This window comes from Bolinopsis microptera, chromosome 5, assembly GCF_026151205.1.
Source record: "Bolinopsis microptera isolate Bmic1 chromosome 5, MBARI_Bmic_1.0, whole genome shotgun sequence".
In the NCBI taxonomy this organism is placed as follows: Eukaryota; Metazoa; Ctenophora; class Tentaculata; order Lobata; family Bolinopsidae; genus Bolinopsis; species Bolinopsis microptera.
In genome coordinates, this window is record NC_087076.1 from 21,798,665 (window position 1) to 21,824,928 (window position 26,264).

A 26,264-nucleotide genomic window follows, 5' to 3' on the forward strand; every position below is an offset into this window, starting at 1 on the left:
TACGCTGCCAGGGAAAAATGTATACTTCAAATTTCCAATCGAATTTTAGTAGGAAAGTATGATGTAATTAGTCGAAGTCAACAATCGTTTATGAGGACAGAAATAATGTTTTTCAAATTACGATATTATGTCCGATTGCAGAATAGTGCGGCCGGGCCAGCCGGGTCGAATAGATCAACAACACAACGCGCGCACAATAATTAAATTACGCGTGCTAAAATTTTGAAATATCGTACTTTTAATATTAAATACGTCTCTGCGTGTTCCTTTCACAGCGCTAAGTAGACCGTTTCACCTCATTGGCAGTAGATGTTTTCGTCTCAGAATTGCAAGCGAATGTTGCCCCAGTTCAGATACAAAATGGCGCAAAGTTAGGTCCATGCGCAAATGTTACAATTTCGCAAGAACACCTCTCATCTGCAATCAAATGTTGAACAGATAAACTTTCACAGTCCAGGCAAGCAATTTACCGACATGGATCATGTTTGAGTAATTAGATTTCTGCAATACATTGTTACAGTTCGGATGAAAAATAGTGCTCGAGACCTAATTCGAACTCGGACCTTCTGCACGCGAGGCGACATTTGCTTACAATTCTGGGAAATAAACCGGGGCGACATTCTTACAATTTTGCTAGAACATGTCCTCCTCATTGGAGACTGGAGTTAACGACACAAATTTTATCGTTTGTTGCAAAATAAAATAAAATATCCTTGTAATACATAGACAATTTTATAAATCAAATACGATAATCATTTCAATTATTATTAAGCATATAAGTTATAAGATAGATTGTGTGTTCAAATTAATAATCACGTTAAGAAAATTCAAATTCAAGGACAAAAGTCTTGGACGGAAAAACAACTTTAACTTTGGACCTAACAATACTGGTTCATTTCTAAGCAACAATATTAGAGTCACACAAAGCTTGTGAAGCATAATTAAGCAAATAGCACGACAAGACTATAGACATTAGACATGCTCATTAGACATGAGGGCAAAAGTCTAAGTCTACAAACTTTTCTCTTTTAGCTCGTGATTTAGGTACTGGTTTAAGAGAAACTTGCTGCTGAACAGTCCGTTGAGTTGGCTTCACTTGGACTCCTTTGTTAACGAATACTGCTGGAGGGGCTATTTTCCTGATATCCTTCATTCGCGGTCCAGTCTTGGGAGCGGGTATTACAGGTGCTGCAATGTGCTGAATTGCTCCTAGGTTGGGCGCAGCCCGGCGCAGCGGAGGACGTCCGTAGCGCTGTTGGTGTTGGGGACTGAGATGGGGAGTGTAATACCGTGGGTTATATCCAGGCGGAGTGGGTCGCTTGGTACGTGGTATGAACTGAGCCGGCGGGGTAGGATGAGGATATGGCACGGTTTGCCGTATCATTGGCACATGGTGAGATCTACCGGGCACCTCTACTGGCGGTATGATTGTCTGAACTGGAGGTACTAGCAATGCTCGGGGAGGACTCGCCTGCTCAATTCGCTCTGTTTTTATGTGTACTACTTCAGGTTCCTTAGGTTTCCTGATCTCGAGTATCATTTTGGACAATGTTTCAAAATTCAACGGTTTCCCACTGGGATTCTTCTGAAGTTCGTTTATCATTTCAATTACTTTTAACGGGTCGTTTAGAATAAAGTTCCTGACCTTCTCGTTTATAGGGGAGTCATCGGGAACTAGACTCGACAAAGTTTTATTGATATCTAATTTTTCAACAGGTACTTCAACAGTTGAATTTCCTGGAACAGTTTCGACAGCAGCTACCTCCGGCTGCTGCCCGGATAAGGAGAGTCCAGTAAGGTCTGTTAGATTTGAAATGTCCTGGAGATTGAGATCTTGCCGTAATATCTCAACTACAGCCGCCTCAAATTCCGACGGTACAGCGTTTGAGTTTACTACCGCCAAAATAAATGTACACAAATCTGAACTTTTCAAGTACTTGATTAACAGTTTACGTAATCCCTCATCTATTCTTGGATTACTGGTAATCAAATTCGTGAGTTTATCGCATATATTCTTCATTTCATCGTCCATATTCTTCGGCTGACAGTTTGATTCGGCAACATTTTTCGGATGATCAGGTAAATAATGATATAGCTCAATAAATTCCAGGAACTGATAAAAGTCGCAATCAACTGAAATATCTCTGACATGAGACCCGTAAACTCTAACATACTGTGAAACTTTCTTCGTTTGAACCTTGACTTTCTCGACCACGTTAAACTGAAATTGAACGTCGTTCAGAGTCACTGTGAACTGAAATGTGAAGTTGTAAAAGTTCGTCAAAAGACTCGGCCACTGTACCGGCGGAGGTGGGATCGTGGTCGCATTCCTGACATTCTTGTCGAAGTGGTGAATAGTTTGCGAGTGGAAAAGGTCGTCTATCCAGAGCAAAGGACAGCAGTGAGTTTTGTCTGCTATCTTTACTGATAACTCTAAACTAGCCGGGAGATTAAAGTCTTGCGGTACCTGTAAAAGGATCGGTAAAATCGCATAAAAATTCGAGACAAAACGGGGACTCGGTTTAAATGAATAAAATATTATGCACATAAATATCATATTAGACAGTCTGATTCATAGCATGCGGGTTGATAAGAGAACTAACCAGAGATAAGTTAATGTATTTCTGAAGGCCAGTTGCAGTGCAAGGAATTTGAGCCTGTCTGGCTGGCAACTCAGGTTGTCTCGTCTCCAGGCTGGGTGTCTGCAAACTCTCCACAGAATGGAACATTCTGGGCCTTTTGTTGGAGGAACTTGGAGGCGTCTCCCGTAGTCGTTTCCCCTTAACTGAAATCTTTACTTTTATACTCTGAAAGGAAGAATGTTCGTTATTCTTAGTCATTCGCTATTTATAAAGTTATAAAGGGGTAAATTGAATATTGAGCTTGTGTTCACAACACAAGTTGTGTTGTGAATCTGATTATTTGACATGAGTTATGTGATGAAAGACAAAACATGTTTTAAAACCCTGATTGGATTCCTTTTTACAGATTGGCTGATTTTTGTTACCTTTTTGTGAATTGTGATACGTTTATAAGCAATGAAAGTCGGCGTGAGCGTTTCCTTTTTACTGACACTCGAGTTTGTTGAGAGTGAAATGTTCTCCGATCTTGATTTATTAATCACACGTTTTTACATCTTTGTGATTTGCGTGACGGCGAGTGTTTGCTTGGTGTGTGTGGTGTAGAGTCAGATGGTTGGAAACTACTGATAAAGTTAGGTGGTAGGGTTGGTATTACTTTCGTGATATTGTGGCAATGTGATCCAGTCTGAAAGATATTCAGTTGGGGATATTATCTTCTTTATACGATTTGAATTTATAATGAGTTGTGTATATCGATAATAAATTTGAACAATTTGACGAGGGAAACATAAAGTAACCAACAAGAATACCTTAATTATGCCTATCTTTGAAACAAGCCTATCCGCTGAAATAGCAAAAAAATGTGACGTGACGATGATTCAAATCAACAACAAACCACAGCACAACCACATATACAACACACACTAAGGCAGAGCTGGTGCCGGCAGGAAAACTAAAAGTTCCAAAATTAATTAAATTAAACCGCTACACACTGCCATATTACATCGATCACGTGATGAGGTCACCTGACTCGAATGAATTTCAAGCCTCCTTCCTTGAGCTTAATTTAATTACCTGACCACCCTACTAAGGTTGGTTTATCAAATGAGACGAAATTGGCTGATTTCTAATAACACGAATGAAAAATTCATTAAATCATACCAAGTGTTACCAATAGTTTTAACCACATAATTCATCGTAAAAAAAGCACGGCTATCCGTAATCCGTAGCTCAAAATTATTTCAATAGCATAACTTTAAACACCAATTAATTTGATAATGCACAAATTAAATTATGCAATCAAATCTGAGGTTCTGAGAAAGGTCTACGTCTCTACCTGGTGTGTGCAGGATGTATGTCATATCTAATTAAAGCTGCCGAGATACATGTAATACACGGCTACAGAACGGGAGTTGCCAGACAGGCACACTGTGAGTGGACAGTGAGTAAATAATACACACCCTCCTCTCCCCTCATAGTGGGCCAATATTATGTGTACGTCTTTAATCTTCACGCATGCAATATTTATTTATACTAGAGATATCGAAACGTTGAAAGAGAGGATGCCATGTATATTGTATATAATGTATAACTATATTATACTGTACATAGTGTATATTGTATAAATGAGTGTAATGCGATGATTCTACACTACGTTTCTGGTATTCTGCAGGTAAAGTGGTTATGCGGCTAAAAGAGTCGGTAAATCTTACATTTTGAGTACAGGGAGTACTGAGGTACAGATTGTGTATACTTCATGTACAGTACACTGTAAACAGTAGAATCCCTATTTAGTGTTTACCGCACCCCCACATACCCTGGTTTTACTATACAGTGCAGTACCGGTGTCTACTTAATAGTTTACACCGTATATTGTGCGTACTCTGACTCCTGTAAACTATGTAGTAGCAGTCACATAATGACTTTAGTGAGCGCCCACTAATGGTCATGTCACCAAACCAACTTAATCGAGAGTAATTAAGTATTGCTGTTCATAATGTTGAAGAGTTAGGAGAGGTAGAGACTACAGGACCAATCAGCTTGTGTTTACATTCGTAACAAAGTTTGCCCAGTTTGCAGTGAAGAACCGATAACAAAAAATTTCATCAAGAATCTCATCAAAAAATCTGATGAACAAATATTTGAGATCTCGTTGCCTCGACGAGCAGCAGATAAATATAGCAGTATGATTTACGTTGGATGTAGTCGATTCTTGAATCGAGCATGGACAAAATCATTAACTATAAATAAAAGCGCATCTCAGTACCCTCGCTATCCAATCTTATCAACAGAAGATTTCTACTTTTAACACCACGTTAACAAAAGATTGAGGGTGATAGTCAGATGTAATGATACTGCGCAGCATTGTGTATAAATAGTACCCGCTACTGCTCACTACTTAGTGATCAGACTTGCAGCAAATTCTAGCAAGATATCGTGTTTTATTTGGTACTATATAGAAAACCGAGTTCTAGGTATTTAGTGTATGCTAGTCAAGCTCTAGTCACGAAGCACGAACGGCAGGGCGTACCGTAAGGTAGAAATGAAACGAGTATATTAAAATGGATAATTAATTAAATGGAAAAGTAATACAAAGTGAACGTCAACAGATAAAAACTTCCAAGTGTTCGCTCCAAGCGATTGCCGTGAATATAGATCACACTACGTGTCTAGTCACAGAGAATAGTACTCAGTTAAACCGGCTATTGACAATCGAATCCCTTAAAATGATTAAGGGGCAACTAAGAAGTGAGCTCTCCACTTCCGGCTCTTCGGGTATACTCTCAAAACACGTCACGCCACACTGCGTGACGGCACAACGCATCTGCTTGCACCACGTGACTTGCAGTCTCGCCAATGAGCACTCCACTAGCAGTCACCCTGTGTCCGCGAGGACCAACCACAGGTCTGGCTGTTAGTCAGGTGCAAAGTGAGCGGACGGCTCGTTACAGACAGTTAGTCTGACAGTAGTTCTGCCAGCCAACCGACTTACACTCAAAATGTGTAACTCCCAAATACGAACATATAAAAACATTGGTTAATATATACCCGGAAACACATACTAAATTCTACGTCCCGTAAACGTTATACTAAAACTAAGATATCCTAAAAGATATCTCTAAATACCATATTACAACATCTCTACCCAAAAATTTTTTTCGAATATTTTAAAACAATAAAATAATCGCCCTTTTCAAAATTTAAATTTCAATGCTCCCACGCATCAAAAGTCCAAAACTTAAAAATAAGTCAAGTCTCAAAATATAATACACGGCCCTAACCCTGTGCATTAAATTTAAATCATCAAAATCCTTAAGTTAAAACTGAAATTGACCTTCACAAATCTTTCAAAACCTTCAAATACTTCCCTCTTGCACCAAGCTGTAGAGTCTTTGGTGTTGAGTCTTCATCCTTAGATAGAGATGTATCGAATCTCTAATTCGTCCTTGACAAGCAAACAAAGAAGTCAAAATAAATTCGAAAGTTTCTACGTTTCCGCCACTAAAGCAGCCCTGAGCGAGTCGTGTTGCGAGTAAAGATCCTAATAACCCTATCAGTACTGTTCTGAAAGATACACGTGTTATACCTAAGTAAGGTACTAAATCACTGCTAAGTACTAAATGGAAAGTTCTAGCTAAGTGCGTAAGATATTACTGTACTGAGACTAGATTCCAAAGTAAGTGTACTCCCTGTCAGGGCTTCTTCTCGTCTTCTACTGGTTCAAATACCTCAAGAGATCCTTGACCACACTAACTTTCTCGTACCCTAAACGGTCAGGTTGTCTCCGTTCCTCAGGTCTCCTAGTGTTATATCTGCGCTCCTCCCTCGGAGGGCTCTGTCTCCCTAGATTTACAGGAGAAAGCGATCCTGTTGTGTCAATGTCGTGCTCCTCAGCATCATGTGACATAAAACTGTTAGCACCTATCGTTCCTTCACTAACAACCGGACTCGATGATCTTCTAGCGGCCGATCTCTCTCTAGCTGGAGTGAAGAACTCTGCAGAATTATCAACTGTTTCTACACTATCGCCTGAGGGAATGTTATGTGTGAGAGGTGTTACAGTACTAAAACTAGGATTAGTAGAATTCATATCTAGTTGTGCAGGACTATTAACAACCCTAGGAGTAGAACTTAAACTAGGTTGTTTATAATTGCTAGCTGCACCATCCTTCTCCAGACGAAACTTCTTCGGATGAACCTCTTTTCTCCTTGCTACAACTGGTGCTCTTCTCAGTTGAAAATCTGTCTCCTCTTCACTATCACTATCGGAATAGACTACATCTCGCCTTGATGAGTCCGTCTTTAACTCGGCTTCACTGCTAACAATTTTAGGCAATGTAAAGCTAGTCTCTAGTTTCTCAGAAAACTTGTTCCTGACATATCTCTTTAACTTTCCAATGTTAAACACCTTCTTCTCTCCATCAGGCAAATCTAAACAGTACAAGTGATCGTTTATCTTCTTAGAGATCTTATACGGGCCAACCCAACGAGGACCGAACTTGTGCTTTGGACAATTTATCAAAACAAAAGCTTCCTCACCTTCCTCAAAGAATGGTCCCTTCACGTGCTTATCGTGATATCTCTGTGCATAGCAAAAATCACGCTCAGCTTGGACCCTCACCTTCCTGGTGATAAACTTGAGATTCTTGTACAGCTCGTATGCTTCAACATCAAACTCATTCTCCTTCATAGGCTCTAGCTCGAAATCCTTACGATTCTCAGCTAGCAGGCTTAACGGTGTGTTTAACTCACGACCAAACACCAATCTGTTGCTAGAATAACCTGTGTGCCGATTCCGCAATGAGTTAAGTACAAAGACTACTCTTGATAACCAAAGATCCCAGTCCTGGTACCGTCCCTGGTGGTAAGCTGGTTCTCAGGGCAGTATTCAACCGACGGTTCGCTCTTTCAACTCTTCCAGTACTTCGAGAAACGTACGGTTGGCCATGAATGTATTTGCAATCTAGGGCTTGAGCTATGGTCTCGAAATAATTAGCTCTAAAACCCGGATGATTATCAGCCATCATGAATCTAGGCTGGCCAAAACGATCAATCCAAAACCTACGAATCAAAGACACGCTCTCCTTAGCTGTCTGGGTCTTAGTAGGAATAGCTACCACATAATTTGACCAACAATCGGTTATAGTCAAAATATACTTGTAACCTCTAGGTGTAGCACCAACCTTCTCAGGAACTATATGATCGAAACAAATTGCTGAGTTAAAGGAGTGGAACAATATGTGCTTGAGGGGTGCCTTATTGTACGCCTGAGGTGGCTTACTTGCTGCACACCTGCAACATGCTGCGATCCATAACTTGAAACATTCACCCATTTTCGGCCAGTAGAAATGTCGTTTACAGACTTCAAGACAATTTTCTACTCCAGCATGTGCAGTCTCCTGGTTATGCACCATGTCCAGGACAGATTCATGCAAGGATTCGGGGACTATGATCAACTCTCTACTCCCCTCCGGATCTCTCACTTCAGTCCAACGTCTCCTAAGTATCCCGTCCTTGATACTTATAAGATCAAACTGTTTCCAATAACTTAACAGTTCCTGTGGCATTCTACCCGCCTGAATTACCACCGGTTTCTCCTTCTTGATCACCCAACTATAGACCTGGTTTAAGATATCATCCTCCTTCTGAGCCTGTTTAATCTGCTCATGGGTCGGATTAAGAAATTTTACTCCTCTCTCTAGTGAGCTTACATCACTAGTAACCGCTGAAACATTTTCCACTACATCAACTGCTCCCGCAACTACTGATGCTTCCTCTGTAGTATCAGCCTGAGTAAGATTACAATTGCAATGTCGGCTATCAACTTCAGGCGTAATCTGAACAATGTTTACAACACTAGGGTCTTCACTATTCTCATCAAACAAGAACCCCGGAATCATACTGTCCTCAACACTCACCTCATTGCAAGATTCCTCAACCAGATTACTGCAATCATCATCAACCACAGTCTCGCTGCTAACCGGTACCTGCATCCTCTTAAACAGTATCGGGTGTTTACATCTATAATGTTCACGTCTCACCCGGTTTACTCCCTCTAACGCAGCATCAAGACTAAAAGTGGAACTATGACCAATGCTCGCAACATTTTCTCGAGATTTACCATAAACCTGATACTTATAACGACTAAGTCCATCACACATCTGGTTACTCTTCCCCGAGATATGCTTCATGGTAAAAGTATAGTTAGCAAGCTCCTGAAGCTTCCTGATAACAGAAGATGACATCTTTGAAAATATTGTCGTAATATTCAAGAGTGGCAGACAATCTGTGATAACAGTGAAGTTTTTAACGCCACGTAAGTAAACCGAGAAATGTTTCAGAGTCTGATATAAAGTCTCAAATTCAATCTGAGTTTGCGGCCATATCCGCTTGTGGTCCGGAACCTTACGAGAAAAGTATGCAATTACCCTCCTCTTTCCTTTGATCCACTGAGTCAAAGTGCCACCAAATGCGTGTTTAGAACCATCAAGAGTCACCTCATAACTATTTTCCGGGTCGCTAACCTCCGGAAAAGCTAGGACAGGACTTGATATCAACATGTCACGTAACCTCTGAAATGCACTCTGGCAATCGTCAGTCCACTCGAAACACCTTGTTCTTCCGAAGTAAAGCATAAAGGGGACGTGCTATCTCGGAGTATCCCTTGCAGAACTTCTTGGAATAGTTTAACATGCCCAAAACTGATTGCAATTCAGCTCTATTACTGGGAGGTTCTAGACTCTTAATATGCTCTATACGAGAGTCGTTCATCCTGACTCCTTCCTTAGTTAGGGTAATACCGACATACTCGACCTCTTCGCGTAAAAATCTGCACTTACGAGGTGTTAGTTTCAGATTACCCAACTTAAGACGAGCAAAAAGTACCGACAGTATCTGAATGTGAGACTTAACATCACGTGTGAATATCAGTAAATCATCTATGAAGAATGCTAACGCATCTGATATACCCAGACCGTTTATCAGCCGCATGACCATTCTAGTAAACGTAGCTGAACTAGATTTCAGGCCCATGACCATTCTAGCAAACTGATACCGTTTCTGATTGTGCATGAACGCCGTGACATGCCTGGATTCCTTAGTATACGGAACCTGGTGAAAAGATTTACTCAAATCCACTGTTGAATACAGATTTTTATCGCCCACTTTGTCTAAAATGTGGTTCAAATTCGGCAGCTCCATTAAATCATCCTGAAGCTCTAAATTTACCATTCTTAGATCCGCAACCAATCTAGAGCGATCTCCTGATGGCACCAGGAAAAGGGGAGAATTAAAATTAGAGTGGTCAGGGCATTCCTCAACCACACCAGATCTAAGTAAACCTCTAATCTGTCTATCCATTTCCGGCTGCTGCTTGAACGGAATCCTTCTCGATGGAACCCACCTAGGTTTATAGTTATCCTTGAGCTGGAGATGTGCCTCAAAGAAATTACAACAACCTAAATCATGCTCTCCACTCGAAAAAACGGTTCTATACTCCCACACAGTCTCTCGAAGATCATTCTTGTCTTCTTCGCTAATCTTCAACTCGTCTAACTTCAACTGTTTGAAAAGACTCTCTCTATCCCATTCCTTAACAAGCGGCTCCTCATCAGCTAGCTTGCTCACCTCTGGCATTGAACAATCAGATGACACCGCATTAACCGTTTCACAGGTCACTCTCATCACTCGCTCACCAAACTCTACTGGCTTCATCTTGCCCAGCCAGGTTCTCTTATTTATCTTCACAGGCTTATCTGTAGGATTCATGACTCTAACAGGGACCATGTTGTCCTCAGACCGTATGAGAGAGTGCGCTGTGAATATGCCAGTACCTACAACCGTGTTAATATGAGGTTCTAACTGGCCATAAACGTCATCACGTTGACTTTTAGGTCGCAACAATTTGCCTTGTATGTGAGTGCCCGAGAGAGGTGGTATAATTACTGTTTCATTGCATACTACCTTCATGCAGCGCTTAGTGGGTTTAGGTGGTGTTCTAAAACACGATGAACCCTTGTTAGTATACAGCAATCTATCCCTGGCATTAATATTGATCCCCTGATCAAACATTAAATCCATGCCTATCAGAACCTCTGCCTCATGAAATTCGGAAACAACAAACGTGTGCTCAAAAGATTTTCCGGCAATTATCACTGGAAGCTTAATCTGACCGAAAGTCTTTATGCTATTTCCCGAAAAGGACTTGAGCTTGAGATTACACGACACAACCTTCTCAAACTTATCTATAAATCTGACAAATGATTCAGCAATTATAGAAATAGATGATCCCGTATCCACAAAGAAATTTGCTGATCTACCAGCACAATTTCCTCCAACCAAAATGCAGTTTCCCTTACTGCCACCAATCTCGTTACAATCCTCATAGAAGTTTAAAGGCGCCTGGTTGTTAGGTCTATACGCTCTGTTCCCACTCTGTTGGCCATAACCACTTTGATATAACGACCCTCTGTCTTGATATCCACTTCTATTACCAGCAAATCTGCTCGGACAGTTTCTCTGAAAATGCCCTCTATTACCACACTCCCAACAACCTTCTAACTGAGAGCGAACGTTACGTGATCCCCGATTATTAGAATTAACCACGTTGCGAGCTGGCTGATAACGTGATTGAACAGGCGTGTTTCTACGATCATCATTTCTCATACCACCCCTAAAACTATTGCTAACCATATTAGGAGTCCATGATCGGCCTGTGCGCTGGTTAACTTCCGAATGGGAAGGAGGACATTCAGGACTATAACTCTCCTGTCTAGTGCCCGTCATAAAGTGGTCACGTGTTTGTCTAGGTGCTGCAAACCTAGCTCTCTGGCCATCTAATTTAGGATTACTAATGGCGAAAATCGTATCCTGGGCCTGAGTGAAACTCCCTGGTTCACCACCAACAGCTAACGTGATACGCTCAGTGTGGATTGCTAGTTTTACTGCCTCTCTATAGGAATGTAACTGGGACTCATAAAGCTTAGTCCTTACAGCTACGTCACGAGCTCCTACAACAAGAACATGCAAGCAACTCTCGTCCCTCTTCGACTCGCAGTCGTATCCGGCTTTAAAAGCAAGCTCATCTATACGTGAAATAAACTGCTGTAGGTTCTCATTAGCACACTGACGCAATGACATGAGCTCAGTTCTATAGGCCCAAGATTGAGTAGCTGGAAATATCTCCTCTGAGTATCGCTTAATAAGAAGATCAATATTACATCTCTCGTCCGGTCTAAGAGAGATTTTCTGCAGTATTTCCCAGGTGGATTCACAACGAATGTACGACAACATATACGTGCTAATATCAGAACCACCGCTATGTCCACACAGAATCAAATGCTCCTTGAACCGCCTGGCAAATCTGATGAAATTAGATCCAGTTTCAAAGTAAGGAGGCTTGGGAGGCCTGGCACCCGTCAGATGCGGACTAGATACTGAGCTATTCAACGGAGTTATCACACTGCTATCAAAATCATCCCCGATGTTCACGTTTCTAAACTTAGTAACTGTGCTAAGTGGTTCTGGCCGTACATTATCAATCTTATTCTGCAGGCATTCTAAAGCTGAATTCAACTCCTTCTCTAAATCGGAAATGTCATGGCTATCTGTATCTAAACCATCTATCTCCTCCATAGTCTTATTTATGCTTGACTCGATAATCGACGTCGCCCACTCCAGTTCAGCTGCATAACTATCACACATGCTAAAACGTGATCTAAATGTAAAAGGTACACTTACAAATAGAGTAGATAAGTACTGGAACAGGCGTACTCTTCACGTTGCTGGAGAAGATCTTCTAGTCAGATACTCTACTTTGCTTTACTGGAACTGTAACTTCTACGTCTATCACTCCTGAGTAGATGTACGAAAAGTAAGGTTGCTAAAACTTACGCAAATCTCACTAACAATCTAGGTAATAACGTACTGAAGTCTACAAGCTGCTGTAAAGCTCGTCAAAACGATCGCACTCAACAGGAATATACAGGTACCACAAAATGGGTAGCAACACTTACCAAATCTAGTAGGAAGTACTGAAAGATCTCGAACAATCTCCACGTAATTCTTCTGCACTGCGACGTACACCGAACTTAGCTTATCAAATGAGAAACGTTAGGATCTTAAACGAAACTATACTGAATATAGGTGATACTAGAAGGATCACGAGCAAAAATAGCAACACTAAAAGTGGCCTCCAGATATAGAAAACCGAGTTCTAGGTATTTAGTGTATGCTAGTCAAGCTCTAGTCACGAAGCACGAACGGCAGGGCGTACCGTAAGGTAGAAATGAAACGAGTATATTAAAATGGATAATTAATTAAAGGAAAAGTAATACAAAGTGAACGTCAACAGATAAAAACTTCCAAGTGTTCGCTCCAAGCGATTGCCGTGAATATAGATCACACTACGTGTCTAGTCACAGAGAATAGTACTCAGTTAAACCGGCTATTGACAATCGAATCCCTTAAAATGATTAAGGGGCAACTAAGAAGTGAGCTCTCCACTTCCGGCTCTTCGGGTATACTCTCAAAACACGTCACGCCACACTGCGTGACGGCACAACGCATCTGCTTGCACCACGTGACTTGCAGTCTCGCCAATGAGCACTCCACTAGCAGTCACCCTGTGTCCGCGAGGACCAACCACAGGTCTGGCTGTTAGTCAGGTGCAAAGTGAGCGGACGGCTCGTTACAGACAGTTAGTCTGACAGTAGTTCTGCCAGCCAACCGACTTACACTCAAAATGTGTAACTCCCAAATACGAACATATAAAAACATTGGTTAATATATACCCGGAAACACATACTAAATTCTACGTCCCGTAAACGTTATACTAAAACTAAGATATCCTAAAAGATATCTCTAAATACCATATTACAACAACTACAGTGTTAGGTGCACTGTGTTGATTTGATAATATATAAACTTGACTGATATTTTATGAGATATGTTTTATATTTCGGTTTGATTTTATAAGATGGTCATATCTTAATATTATTATAATCCCTAGGGAGGGATGGCTTACGACGTTTATGATATGTCACTGCTAAAGAGTTTTCTCACGACTAAAGACTCTCTAAAGGAATAAGAACGACTTAGAAGGGACTTGATACAAATATGAGACAATTGTGATATGAATGTGTATTATGAACAATTTGATAACCATTTCATTCAATAAGTGTATTTCAATTAGATCCAAGAATGAGACTCAATTAAACTCTATATAACACACTGTTGTTTTTTTGTTCTTTCTAAGTTGCTGATATCTTCCGTTGTACTGGATTACAAGGATTTTCTCATCCTCTTTCATCAGGTATTGATACGTTTTAAATTAAGACTTACATAATATATAATATTCTAGATTCATCTCAACGATCAGCCGGTTATCATCAATTGCAATGATTGTTGATTATTAGTTAGTTATTATTTAAATTCCAGTATTGGTGTTAGCAAACCCTGAAGCGAGATGAAAATTATCTGCAAAATTTGTGGTCTTACGCTCCATGTATTTATCATCTATATTCTTGATGCCTAATTCCATCATCCCTATTTTACCTTCCCACTATTCGTAAGCTTCATCTAATTTACAGAACGTCTACTAGAGCCTGACGAGTAAGATGATAATGTACGCTGGTGTGTTGCTGTTAACGCTCTTCTCCTCACCTGTCAGCGATGTGACGTCATCAAAGCAAATCCGACTCCCAAGACATCACAAACATAACAAAGGTTGGTTTGATTAACCTTTAGTTTGGGTAAATTGTGTATGATAATAATATGTTATATATGTACGTTTGAGCGGTGAAACGTAGGTGATATCATAGGATTGGTTAGGACTTTAGGATTGGGGATGTGACTCAGTACTGGAGTTTTACAGGTAATTCACCCATCATTAACAATGTTGGACATTAAATGGGTACTCCTGTACCTTTTAGAGGACTGGCTGATTGAAGTATGGTCCCACTCCCCAGCATAGTATACAGGAGCATAATATGTAAAATATTAATTATTAATTGCTATGCGAGGGAAATGCGAGGGAAATTCTCTCTACGTCCGCCGTTTATAGGGCATCAGTGGCGGGATAACTTTATGATTTTATACGATCTCACTATTTCGTCACATGCGCAAGGTGATTACACTAACTCGGGTAACAAGGTAAAGTTAAACAAAACTACCAAACTTTGTGCAGATGGTGATATGTGGAGAGGGGACGGGAAATGTGGTATTTCTTACCCGGCACCAAACGGCTACTACGCTTCCGAGTGTGACCCTGACAGTGAGCGACCTTGTTGCAGTCCAGCGGGCCTCCCTCAAACAGGAGGGAAATGCGGGGACACAGCGCCCTACTGCTCCTGTGACGGCTGTGTAGACTTCAGAAACGTCTCCAAGTGGAGAGGAGAAGGTAAGAAATAGTGGCTAGGAAGCTCGGATAGTGGATTGCTTCTCAGTTTTCATGAAGTTTTTAAACTGTTTGCAACTAAACTCACTTTAACCCACATTTCTGGGATTTAAGGCAATTTAGGTTCTAAACCAAAATCCCATAGCATAGAGGCCGATTTCTGTTACTTGTTTTTCAGCCGTGGTTTATCGAACTAGTCCAATTACACTGCACGACACCGGACACTGCATATATCTTTACAAATCTTCCGTGCGTTGAACAGGGGTACCCGGTAGATTGTACACCCCAAGCTACAACAAGAAACTATGAATATCACCGTGATTAAAACGCAACAGCACACCATTATTTGTTACATCTGTGAGAGATTACAGATAATCGAGATCACAATAAATTGCTTGCAGGAGGAAAAAGTTGGAGAGATGACAGGAAATGTGGTTTGTATTACCCTCTCCCTGATGGTAACGCTACAGAGTGTAACCCAAGCGGAGCAGCACCTTGCTGTAATAACGAAAATAAGGGGCTTTGTGGTAACTCGACTGATCATTGCATCTGCGAGGGATGCATCGACTACAGAAATGTGGCTAAGTGGAGAGTGGAAGGTAAGAAAGACTAAAGAGTACTGGGTTACATATCGTTATAATAAGATATAATTGTCGGTATCAAAACAACACTTATAATTAAAAAAGTACCCTGTAACATTTATAGATGATAACCAAATGTTGCGTGATAGAATAGAAAACTAACTGATGAATCGCCTGCAGCCAAGAAGTTGTGGAGGGAAGACGGTATGTGTGGTATTCAATACCCCCTGCAAAACAGGAACGCTGCGGAATGTGATCCCGAAAAGCAGCGTCCTTGCTGTAGTAGTTGGGGGCAATGCGGTATCACAGCAGATCATTGCACATGCGAAGGCTGTGTTGACTACAGAAATGTGGAACCTCAAGGAGGTAAGAGAAAGTGTGATATTAATTTCTAGGCCTGAATATGAAGATATGACCTGCACCCAGGTTATCAACCTCATCAGACGACAGACATCAATATACTTTTCCGGTTCCAGTGTTTATACACGTTGGAAATATATTACTTTGATTTATAGATCAGATCGACATGCTTGGTGACACAAAAACAGTGTCAGCGAATAAAAGCATAGCAATTGATGATCTAGCCTAAAGCGATTGTTCACATCTGATCTTACTGCAGAAATTTGTATAACACATGACATTTTACAGCCAAGCTGAGATTTCGATTGATGAGCACAGCTGACTTGCCAGCAAAATCTACCTCAGGAATTTTAGAGGCTTCCTATGCTGGCATTTGGGTATGTTGCTTTCATTTTCCAGTGACTCACAAGGTGCTTATATTTACTGTGATCTTAATCGCGAGAATGGAATGGGTATTGTAAAAGGGGACTGTTTTTTTATGAATTACATAATATTGTCTAATTCTACAATTATGTACTGGATGTAGATTGTACATAGAACAAATAATTTGTCATTTTGAACTTAAATAATTACAGACTGGATTGATTGTTGCGGACAAGTTCTCAGATAAGGCAGCTGATATGATATGTGAAGAATTAGGACTAGAACATTCTGTAGACTGGATAGATTACGTGGATAGGACAATACTCTTCAACCGACCGTTCGCGGACAGGCCTGATTCAAGGAGAAACTATTTTGTGTTAACAGACCTTGACTGTGGAAAGGATGCGTATACGTTTGATGATTGTAAATACAACATTAAAAGTCAATCCAGCGTGGACGCACTACCTCACATTATACTGTCGTGCAATCCGAAACCAGGTAACATTTTACAAATTCAGGTTATATTTTTCTGGAATGTCATCGGATTAAGAAATCGTGAAAATAGATGTTTTTAAATTTCCCATTAATAATTTTTGGACAAAACATTGTTATTGACGACAACTATTTCCGAATGCTTGTTTTTAAATAGCTTCTTTTGGAAAATTCAAGAATTTAAAAAATTTATTTTCTTTAAACCCAATTGAAAGGTCCTCCCGATGCAATGGTTATACGTTTTATTTCATTCGCTCAGTTTTACCAAACACGATAGTGCTACTTACTACCATTAAAATCTATCAAATCACAGGACAGTGCTGGAATACAATTTCGTACCCCCTCGTCAGCCGTTTCTGCGTTTTTGAGTTAACTTTTATTGTACTCCCGTGTGTGAATTCAGACCATTATTACACGATGATACATTCCAACAAAGGTAATCAATCAATCGATACGACTAAAACTATGAAATTTTCTGTCTCAAAATTGTGTCCGAATGAGACTGCTCTCAATTATCAGCTATGTTGGATATTATTTGGTCGACCCGATATAAAAACATCATTCCTCGACAGCAATGGTAGTTCTTGTCCCGGGATTTTTTGTACTACTCTTCAAACTCGTTTATTAGGGAAGAAGTGGAAAGACATTTTGGATCCCAATTGGATTTGTGACAACTACAAGGCCAAGGTTATAAATGAAACAGAATCCGCAATTTCTTGTGACGTGAACTTAGAGGAATATTGTACTTCCACTGCTATTAAAATCAAAGCTGAAATTCCATGCGACGGTATTTGCGACTCTGCAAATTGTTTTGATGAAGCATATTGCAACGGTTATATGTATGGAATCATGTGTAGGAAAGAAAAGACAAGTGCTTATGTGAAACCTACCAAAATATGTGATACAGTCGAAGATTGTGATGGCGCAGAAGACGAGTTGATGTGCCCTAGTAATAATATTATAAAATTCAAATCTGGTACCCAGCAATGCTATCCTTACACTGTTGTAAGTTCATGCCCTGGATATACATTGATTCCTATCCACAATTTTACAAGATGTGCAGCTTTACAGCAACAACCTTTCTGTTCGACGTATAAACTTGACGAAGTTTTAAAAACTTCTAATTACTACGTTCCGATGTGCAATAATTTTTTAGACCAAACAAATTGCACAGACGAAAATCGGGGAGTTTTAACGTGCCCAGTGAACGGATTCACTACTTCTTTATCTGGTGCAATTGTTTGTAGCAGCAATTTGAAAGATCGTCTTCTTTTTCCTATGTGTGATAATGGTTTTGATTTACAGTGCAAAGATTCCTCAGTAACATGTAGAGTTCATAAGCATCAACTTTGTAATGAACAGTTTGAATGTTTAGATCAGAGTGATGAAAATGCTGTGGAATGTAGTGAAATGACAGAAAATACCTGCATTCGTAGCTCATATAACAGAGATGGAAAGCCCACACGTCTACCAATAACATGGCTCAATGACGGTCTGGACGATTGTAAAAATGGAGAAGATGAAAAAGATTTATGGCCAGGGCCGACTTGTATAGTTGGCAGCTCTTTCAGGTACCTACCTTACGGTAGTGTCTGTGAGAACATCTTTTTGTGTGGTGTTGGCTCGACTGAATTTGTTAAAATTGAGAATCTGTGCATCGGACTGAACACTTGTGCAGCGGAAAAGTCAGTCTGTGAAACCACCCGACCATTCAAAGTAGTGATAAGCGAGGCCTACGAACATCAGAGAACCATTTTTAACATTATTACTGGGCCTCTAAAGAAATTTGTCTCTTATTGTTTACCTGGCGTCTCTAGAAGTATTGGGAACCAGATTTCCAAATGCTCGCATGAAATTTTTGAATTTCCAGAGGACGGTATCATCGGAACCACAGAACCGATGTTCATCATGTTACCTGGGAGCAGACATGTATGCAGCAGCTTTTATGGCGAACAATACGTTCTAATGGCATGTGAAAACAGATGCTTGGACTCATCCTGCCCCTTAAAAATTCTGAAGCCCAATGCATGTGCAGGGGACTACAGAGATACTAGAATATTCTCGATAACAAGAAGCGGCTCAAGTTTAACCTTTTTGATTCCTCAGAAAAACACCAAACAGAAAAACACCAAACAGAAAAACACCAAATACCTAACAGGCGAAGAAGTGATGCAGAATAAATTATACCAGTGCACGAATGACCACTGTGTAACTTACGATAAGGTTTGTAATCTGGTGAACGATTGCGGGGATAGTTCTGATGAGCACAACTGTACCAGTGTATTTTCCTGTGAATCTTCTAACGAGTTTATTCCGAGTTCAGAGAAGTGTAACGGTAAGGTACAATGCGGTGACTATTCTGATGAGTGCAGTGAGGACTGTGGGAAGGAAATCGTTTCTGGGATGGCTCTCAAGGTATTTAGTTGGGTCATTGGAATGACCGCGGTGATCCTTAACATTACCAAATTCATCGGTAACATGAAATTATTAGTCAGGGACAGAACATTCAACACAATCATTAACACATCATTTGGACTTCTTATCAACGTGGGAGACTTTCTTACTGGGTCATACTTGCTATCCATCGCAATAGTGGATACCATGGTGTATGGGAGAGGGTACTGCAAGCAACAATACATATGGTTATCCAGTGGTTTGTGTTCTTTTCTCGGTGTCATCAGCACATTTGGAACACAGATATCACTGTTCTCTATGACAGTTTTAAGCATTTATCGGTTGTCTGAAGTTTTGGATTTAAAGGTTGACAATTTAAGACACTTATCTATAAAAATCGGTGCGATAATCACGACAAACATTGTTTTAAGTCTCACGATGGCTATTAGACCAATCATTTCATCTTACGAGGACTTGTTTGTAAATGGAATGACGTACAACCCTAAAATAAAATTATTTCTTCCTTATGTCGATAAAGAAACTCATCTGGGCATCATCAAAAGTTATTACGGTAGGATAAAAATGGACCGGCAGTTAAAATGGAAACGCGTTAATTCTCTTGTCGATGAGATGTTCACCAAAGACTATGATATTGGAACACTTGACCGGAGAAAAATACATTTTTACGGCAATGACGGCGTTTGCCTCTTCAAATATTTCGTGGACAAAAAAGATCCACAAAACGGATTTGTTTGGTCCTGCCTGGGAGTTAACTTGTTCTGCTTCTTTATAATCACCTTCTGCTATGGGATAATAAATGCAAAATCTAAAAGTTCGACTCAAAATGTAGAACAAGTTAATCAGGCAAAAGAAAGAATATCAAACACTAAGAAGAAAAATCAACTTCAAAGAAATATAGCAGTGATCATATTAACAGATTTTCTGTGCTGGGTCCCATTCATTTTCATCTGCGGGCTGCATTCACTGGAGTTGATCAATGCGGCATCAACATTCCCCATATTTTCTCTTCTAATACTCCCTATCAACTCAGTTATAAACCCACTCCTATACGGTGACTTTTTGGAGAAACATATTATCGAAAGAATAAAAAGAATCAAATTAAGACTCCAGAATGCTGTAGGTATAAATACTGCACCAAAAGAAGCCCCAATTGAGGAGATGGAACTATCAGTTATTCAAAACAGGAGGATCCCTCAAGAATCAGCAATTAATTACAGTTAATTATATTGTACGAATTGGTATTAGTGCTAACAGAAGTTTGATCGGATCTAGAAATGTTGTGAAAATTTATTGATATGTTATTGCAAAGAGTCGAGTAGCCGTATAATATATTAGTATTATTATATATATATTAGTATACATGTTATATATATATTCGCATTTAAAACTGATTCCTAATCTTGTAAATACGGTGATGATATGAAGACATTTCAATGATGTGATTAATTTTAAGTTAGCCTTGAAAATCAGATAGATGAGCATAAATCACGGTATTAAAATATACTGAGATTTTATTCCATGTGCCACCTTTTTTTTAACGTGTCCCCATGGCCTTTAATACCGCACTTTGATAAAGTGTACTGTGGGTTGTGGTTAAGGTTAGGGTTAGGGTGGAGGAAGCCGGGATTATTCTAGGTCAGTCTTTGTAAATTGCAGAATTAGGGTATTTAATCATGGGTAACAATGAGGTATAAAAGGTGAAAATGAATTAAATAAAGCAAATTTCAGTCAAAGACGCCAAAAATTACCCTCCCGCTAACCGAAAACGGGGCGAGAAATAATTATTTTGGGCTTTTTTGACCCTAAACCAAGTTATTTTTTCATTTTGGAGGTCCCTTTACCTAAAAAACAGGGCCGCTTAAAAATTTGGAAAATTTGCATTTTCATGCCCACCCCTATTCATCTGTGTTTTAGGGTGCCCGGTATTTTAGGGTTATGATCTTGTTTAAAGTATGATAGTGACAACAGTCAATATGATGATGCTTGAATGATGTGATTAATTGGAATTAATTAATTACATCAATTAATTAATTAATTGTATTAATTAATTGTATAAATGTTACTGAAAGGTAAATAGAGAAGCACACTGTCACTATAGATATGATTATATTCTATATAATATAATATAATTAATACCGCATTGATAATTGATATGTATACATTTTCGACTTCTAATGTGATTCTTTCCATTATGATGAAATATCGTGTTTGATTAAAAGATTCAATTTTTTCCTTTTCACCCTTTTGAAAAAAGGCAATAGTGAAAGGTTACGAATGGAGGTTTTTGCAGAAAAACGTGGATTTTGGGGATTGCAGTAGATGGGTCAAATATATGTCGTGTTCCTTGCTTACTTACTTACTTACTTCCGTTCGTTACCATGTCAACTTGCCGCGCGCACGCGCGCGAGGATTGCTTGCGGAGATGTGGTGTATAGCTAGTCTGTGGTCAATGAATGCGCGGCACGAGCGTATTTCAATGTATACTAGTAATGTATAGTATTTTGTAATTAGCCCAACTTGAACGTGGCACGCGTAGTGTACTGATGTTTCAATATTATTATTATAAGGTGAGCTGATTAGAGCTTATATTAATAGTTATAGTGAAATGGAAATCTAGCGTCCGCCAAAACGAAACAACGGGCGCAATTCTTGTTCAACCAAATAATATGATCCACGAAAATTAAATCTCGAAAAAAGACAGTTTCACAAAATATCTCGTTCTGCATCCAAATTAAAAGTAAAATGTATCAGAAATCGACGCATATTTCGAAATCATAACTCACTAGGTAACCTACCTATGTGACCTATGTTGAGTTTCGTCAAGACTTGACGGGGCCATCACATCTTCTGACCACCCCATAGCGAAGTAGAGTCTCGCTCGTTGCGCCAGCACAGCAGAGAGTTCGTATTTGGAGGAGTATATCCCCTGATCGGCGGCTTATCAGGGAGAGACAACATGAACTTTGTGAGCTTATCTTTGAAGTGCTCTAGATCTTGAATGACATTCAGATGGTAGGGGATTGCATTCCACAATTTAGGTCCCTGAACTGCAAATGAGTTGTCAAACAAGGTGAGGTTTGCTGTTGAACTGGTTCTACGTTTTGATGGAATTACTGCAAGGTTTCCAAGCCTTGGGCGTGAAACAAAGGTACTTTATATCAATCTTACTATATATAAAGCGAGACGATATATATGGATGTGTTTATCCGTACCATTTTACTGACACCACGGCATCAACTTTAACGCGACTTTCCGCAAAAACCGTAAAAGATATACAACTGAAACTTTTTTTGACTGGGTCAAATGCTTTAATGGCCTCCAAATCAGCATGAAAAAATAAAAAATTGGCCAAGGAATAGGAGTTTTAGAGCCCAAAATTTGGACCCCCAAGTGGTGTCAAAAACGCAAATTAAATAGGTATAATTATTTTAGTCTCTTGAGTCTTGACACCATTTTAGGGTTATACGGGTTCCTGCTAGTATTCCTAAACTGCATGATGTATGATATATATATAATATATTGTATTTACTATATATAATATATTGCAGTTTACACAGTACACACGCATACAAGTTACACGCAGCAACAGCTGCTAGCTCGTAAAAAGTGTTGAGGTTTACAGACTAACATGGCTACACTTGCACTAACCTGGTTACACTGGCTACTAAAATGGTAACTGACTTAGTTACTTCCTGGTTACCTGGTTACACTTGTTACTGACTTAGTTACTGACCTGGTTACACTGGTAACTGACCTGGTTACACTGGCTACTGACCTGGTTAAACTGGCTACTGACCTGGTTACAACTAACCTGGTTACACTGGCTACTGACCTGGTTAAACTGGCTACTGACCTGGTTGAACTGGTTACTGATTTGGTTACATTTACGTGCCGTGGTTACTAACCTGGTTACACTTGCGCAGCACGCAGCTCTGGCGCCGACTGTTAGTCCCCCCAAACTGTCTCATGTCCTTGCAGTGGGCACATTTCCCACAATTCTCCCGCACGCAGTTCTCACACTTCTTACATCTCACAAGCTTCTCCTTGTACTCCCCGATTCCCAGATCCTCCCAGGCCCGCTCGTCTGATGACGTCATGGGACTTAGCGATGACGCCACTAGGCTTGGTGGTGACGTCACTAGATTTGGTGATGACGTGGTGAGGTTAGGCCGCCTTCCGACGTCTAAGCGAGGTTGTGTTGTTATCATTGATGCAGGTGTTTCTTTTTCCTCGACAACTACAAGGTCCGGCATATCAGGCAGTGTTCCAGATTTCTTTTTGCGCTGAAATCAAATAGTTAAGTGCCTTCATAGCCAAATCCAATATCATTTTAGGATGCAAACCCATAAACCCATAATGTTAAGTTAACAGAATTTGAAAATGAAAGTGAAATTTGATTAAATATCAATTATTGTTACAGCTTGATAGTTCATAAGTGTACCTTGGGGTTAGGTCTGCCATTCAATGTAGGTAGGAATTCTCCAAGTCTGAAGTTAAAGTTAGACAGATCCAGGGAGTCCCCGACAAGCAGCTGAAGTTCAGGCTTGGACCGAACCTTTACTCCACCAGGACTGAGAGTTATTATATTTCACAGTACTATATTTCAAAGTACTACCTTACAAGACATATTTATGTGGATCATAATTAGCGGGGATCAAAATTATGGGGGAACGAAAATATGGGGATTTTTTTCAGAAATTTAGTAATTCAGTACGAAATTTCAGAAATTCAGTACGAAAATATGGGGATTTTTTCCCATTTTTTCCAAAAATCCCAGAATTTCGTACCATATAAATATGTCTCGTAAGGTATATTATATATAATATACTTTACTGGAGTATTAGATCTGTGCTTTACACATGGGTGTAATTACGGAAATTAAATTGTTAAGCTTACAGCTTTGCAACAATTACATTCACTGTTATCACTGTATTGTTTCTTCAACATAGTCAACCCACTGTGCATATTTCAACAGGAAATTCAACTGGCAGTCTGCCAAAAATTAAAAACTTACTGTAGAACTCACCTAATGTAATAGATGTCATATCTACCGGCACTCAAACCGTTTCTTCTCATAACTTCTTTTTTAACCCAACCTTCTCCCAAGATCGGCCACGGGCTCGTATCTCCGTTCTAATGTTGAAACATAAAGCATCTCGCAGCGTGGCATGACTTAGCGAATTCAGAAATATTGAAAGGAACAGCACATAAACTAGTACATGATGATGAATCAACCTAAGGTGAGTTATATGCAGCAATTATCCTTACCTTGATGGTAGGGGTGGCTTGAAACTCAGTGGTTGTTGTCTTTAAACCGAGTATGAGAGAGGGAGGTACAATTAAGTTAGGTCGTTGGGCGAGAGTAATACTCAACATGTCACCAGCTGAAACCAGTGAAGGTAGGGAATCTATATCTTGGAGAGATTCTCTCTTTGGTAGTACTTCTCCTGAGGGGGTTTTAGTTGCGCATTTGGGTGGGTGGCGTGAAATGCATTATATTGTAATAAAAAACGTGCTTTCAAGTCTGAATGTGTTAAAATGTCCAATCAAGCTTTGCTAGACGTATTATAGTACAAACTTACTTTTCCCACAAAAATCCGTAACAGCAGGGTCGACCCAACTTCTGCCGCCCCAAGCAGCCTCGATTAGCTTTAAAGATGGCGGTCTCTGACGCGTTGGTCGATTGCTCTGTGGTGGGGAATTTGAGTTCAGCTTTTCTGGCGAAGTGCTGCCGCTAGAAGTGTGAATTTCAATGTCGGTCTCTTTACTGCCGGTGGACGCATTGCCATTTTGACGGTGCTCTTTTATCGTTGTTGAAGGTTCACTGTCTTGTGTATGATTTTTGTTTTTAGGAGATTCTCCTTCCAATGATTGTTGATCTGGAATTGTTGACGGAGAAGCATTGGATATTTCTCTAGTCTGATCGCAGGTACTGATGTTCTTTTCTTGGCTTAAAGTTGAATTTTCTCCACTGATATTCGGTACTGTGTCTTCCGACACATTTTCTGACAAAATATCACTTGAAGAATTTGTTTTATTAGAAACATTTTCTGAACTGTTGCTGATCGTGTCTTTATTAGCATCCTCGCTGTGAACAGCCAAATTACCGTTCGTTACATCAACAATATTATCTACATTCGGCAAAGCATTATTTACAACATCATCATTATTAATTACAAAATTCTGTTCACTTTCATCTGACCCGTCAGTTTTACTCAGATTGCAGAACCGTTTCACAGCGTCCATTTCTTCCAATGAATTGTCGTTTGAACTGTCATCGTCTGATCTAAAAACATTGCTCTGAGTGTCTGAATTTAGTGGTTTGTTGAACTTAGAACACGGGTACACAGACTGAGGATATGAGATAAAGTTTTTAGATTTTGACATATCACTGAAAAAGGAGGGGTCTGCTTTCTGATATACCTGGGACATTCTGCAAGGTCGGGTTTAGGATTAGATAATAGAATATACCATGTTTGTAGCTACTGATGAAATATGAAATTTGAGTACAAACTTTTACAAAATATTATGTCAGTGTAGACTTTTTGTCTCAGTTTTCTGTTTCAACAGTCAACACGATTACATAATATTTTGTGAGAGTTTGTATTCAAATTTCATTTTCAGAATATTAAATGAAACATGTTTTCCATTCTAAAATCAATATAAATATTTAAAACAACCCATCTAGCTGCAATTCATGTAGACGGGTCATAATTATAAGTAAATCTGAAGCCGTGACCTATTATTTGCATTCTCCAGCTTTACTGCGAGGAACGTTCAATATAAAACAATTTATTTTTCTTCAGCATGGTGTTTGAATTAAACATGGAGATTAAGCTGGGAATCGTTGATCATTGGCAGTCGAGTCTCCGTGATTCTAGAACGGAAAATAGTGGGAATCAGTGGTCCCAGAGCAAAAATGAATTCGGTGCTGGCATAATCATCCATTTTGAAATATAAGCTGAAATATGAGGGACTAGCTATAACAAACATTAGCTAATCGATTCGAAGCTTCAAATGGCACTTCAATAAATGGGAATTCAACTTCTACATTGATGATACTACATTGATGATACT

The 26,264-nt window shown here is 39.7% G+C and overlaps 1 protein-coding gene across 1 annotated transcript; it reads right to left on the reverse strand.

Annotated features, from left to right (window-relative positions):
* Positions 1–92: 92 nt before the first annotated feature.
* On the reverse strand, positions 93–26,216 carry LOC134815746 (uncharacterized). Its single transcript, XM_063824322.1, has 8 exons — positions 26,212–26,216; positions 24,770–25,620; positions 24,456–24,634; positions 24,214–24,320; positions 23,629–23,758; positions 23,093–23,470; positions 2,604–2,807; positions 93–2,467 (listed from the first exon to the last, which is right to left on the reverse strand). Exons 2-8 carry the CDS (start codon positions 25,617–25,619, stop codon positions 986–988), a joined length of 3,330 nt encoding a protein of 1,109 aa, XP_063680392.1. The 5' UTR covers position 25,620; positions 26,212–26,216; the 3' UTR covers positions 93–985.
* Positions 26,217–26,264: the final 48 nt, after the last annotated feature.

Bases quoted from the DNA above. Each gene is read 5' to 3' on its own strand.
- LOC134815746 (XM_063824322.1), bottom strand. From the start codon at position 25,619: ATGTCCCAGGTATATCAGAAAGCAGACCCCTCCTTTTTCAGTGATATG. The intron at 23,471-23,628 runs GTACACTTATGA...ATTTGATTTCAG, and splicing joins ATGGCAGACCTAACCCCAAG to CGCAAAAAGAAATCTGGAAC. The intron at 2,468-2,603 runs GTTAGTTCTCTT...ATCCTTTTACAG, and splicing joins AATACATTAACTTATCTCTG to GTACCGCAAGACTTTAATCT.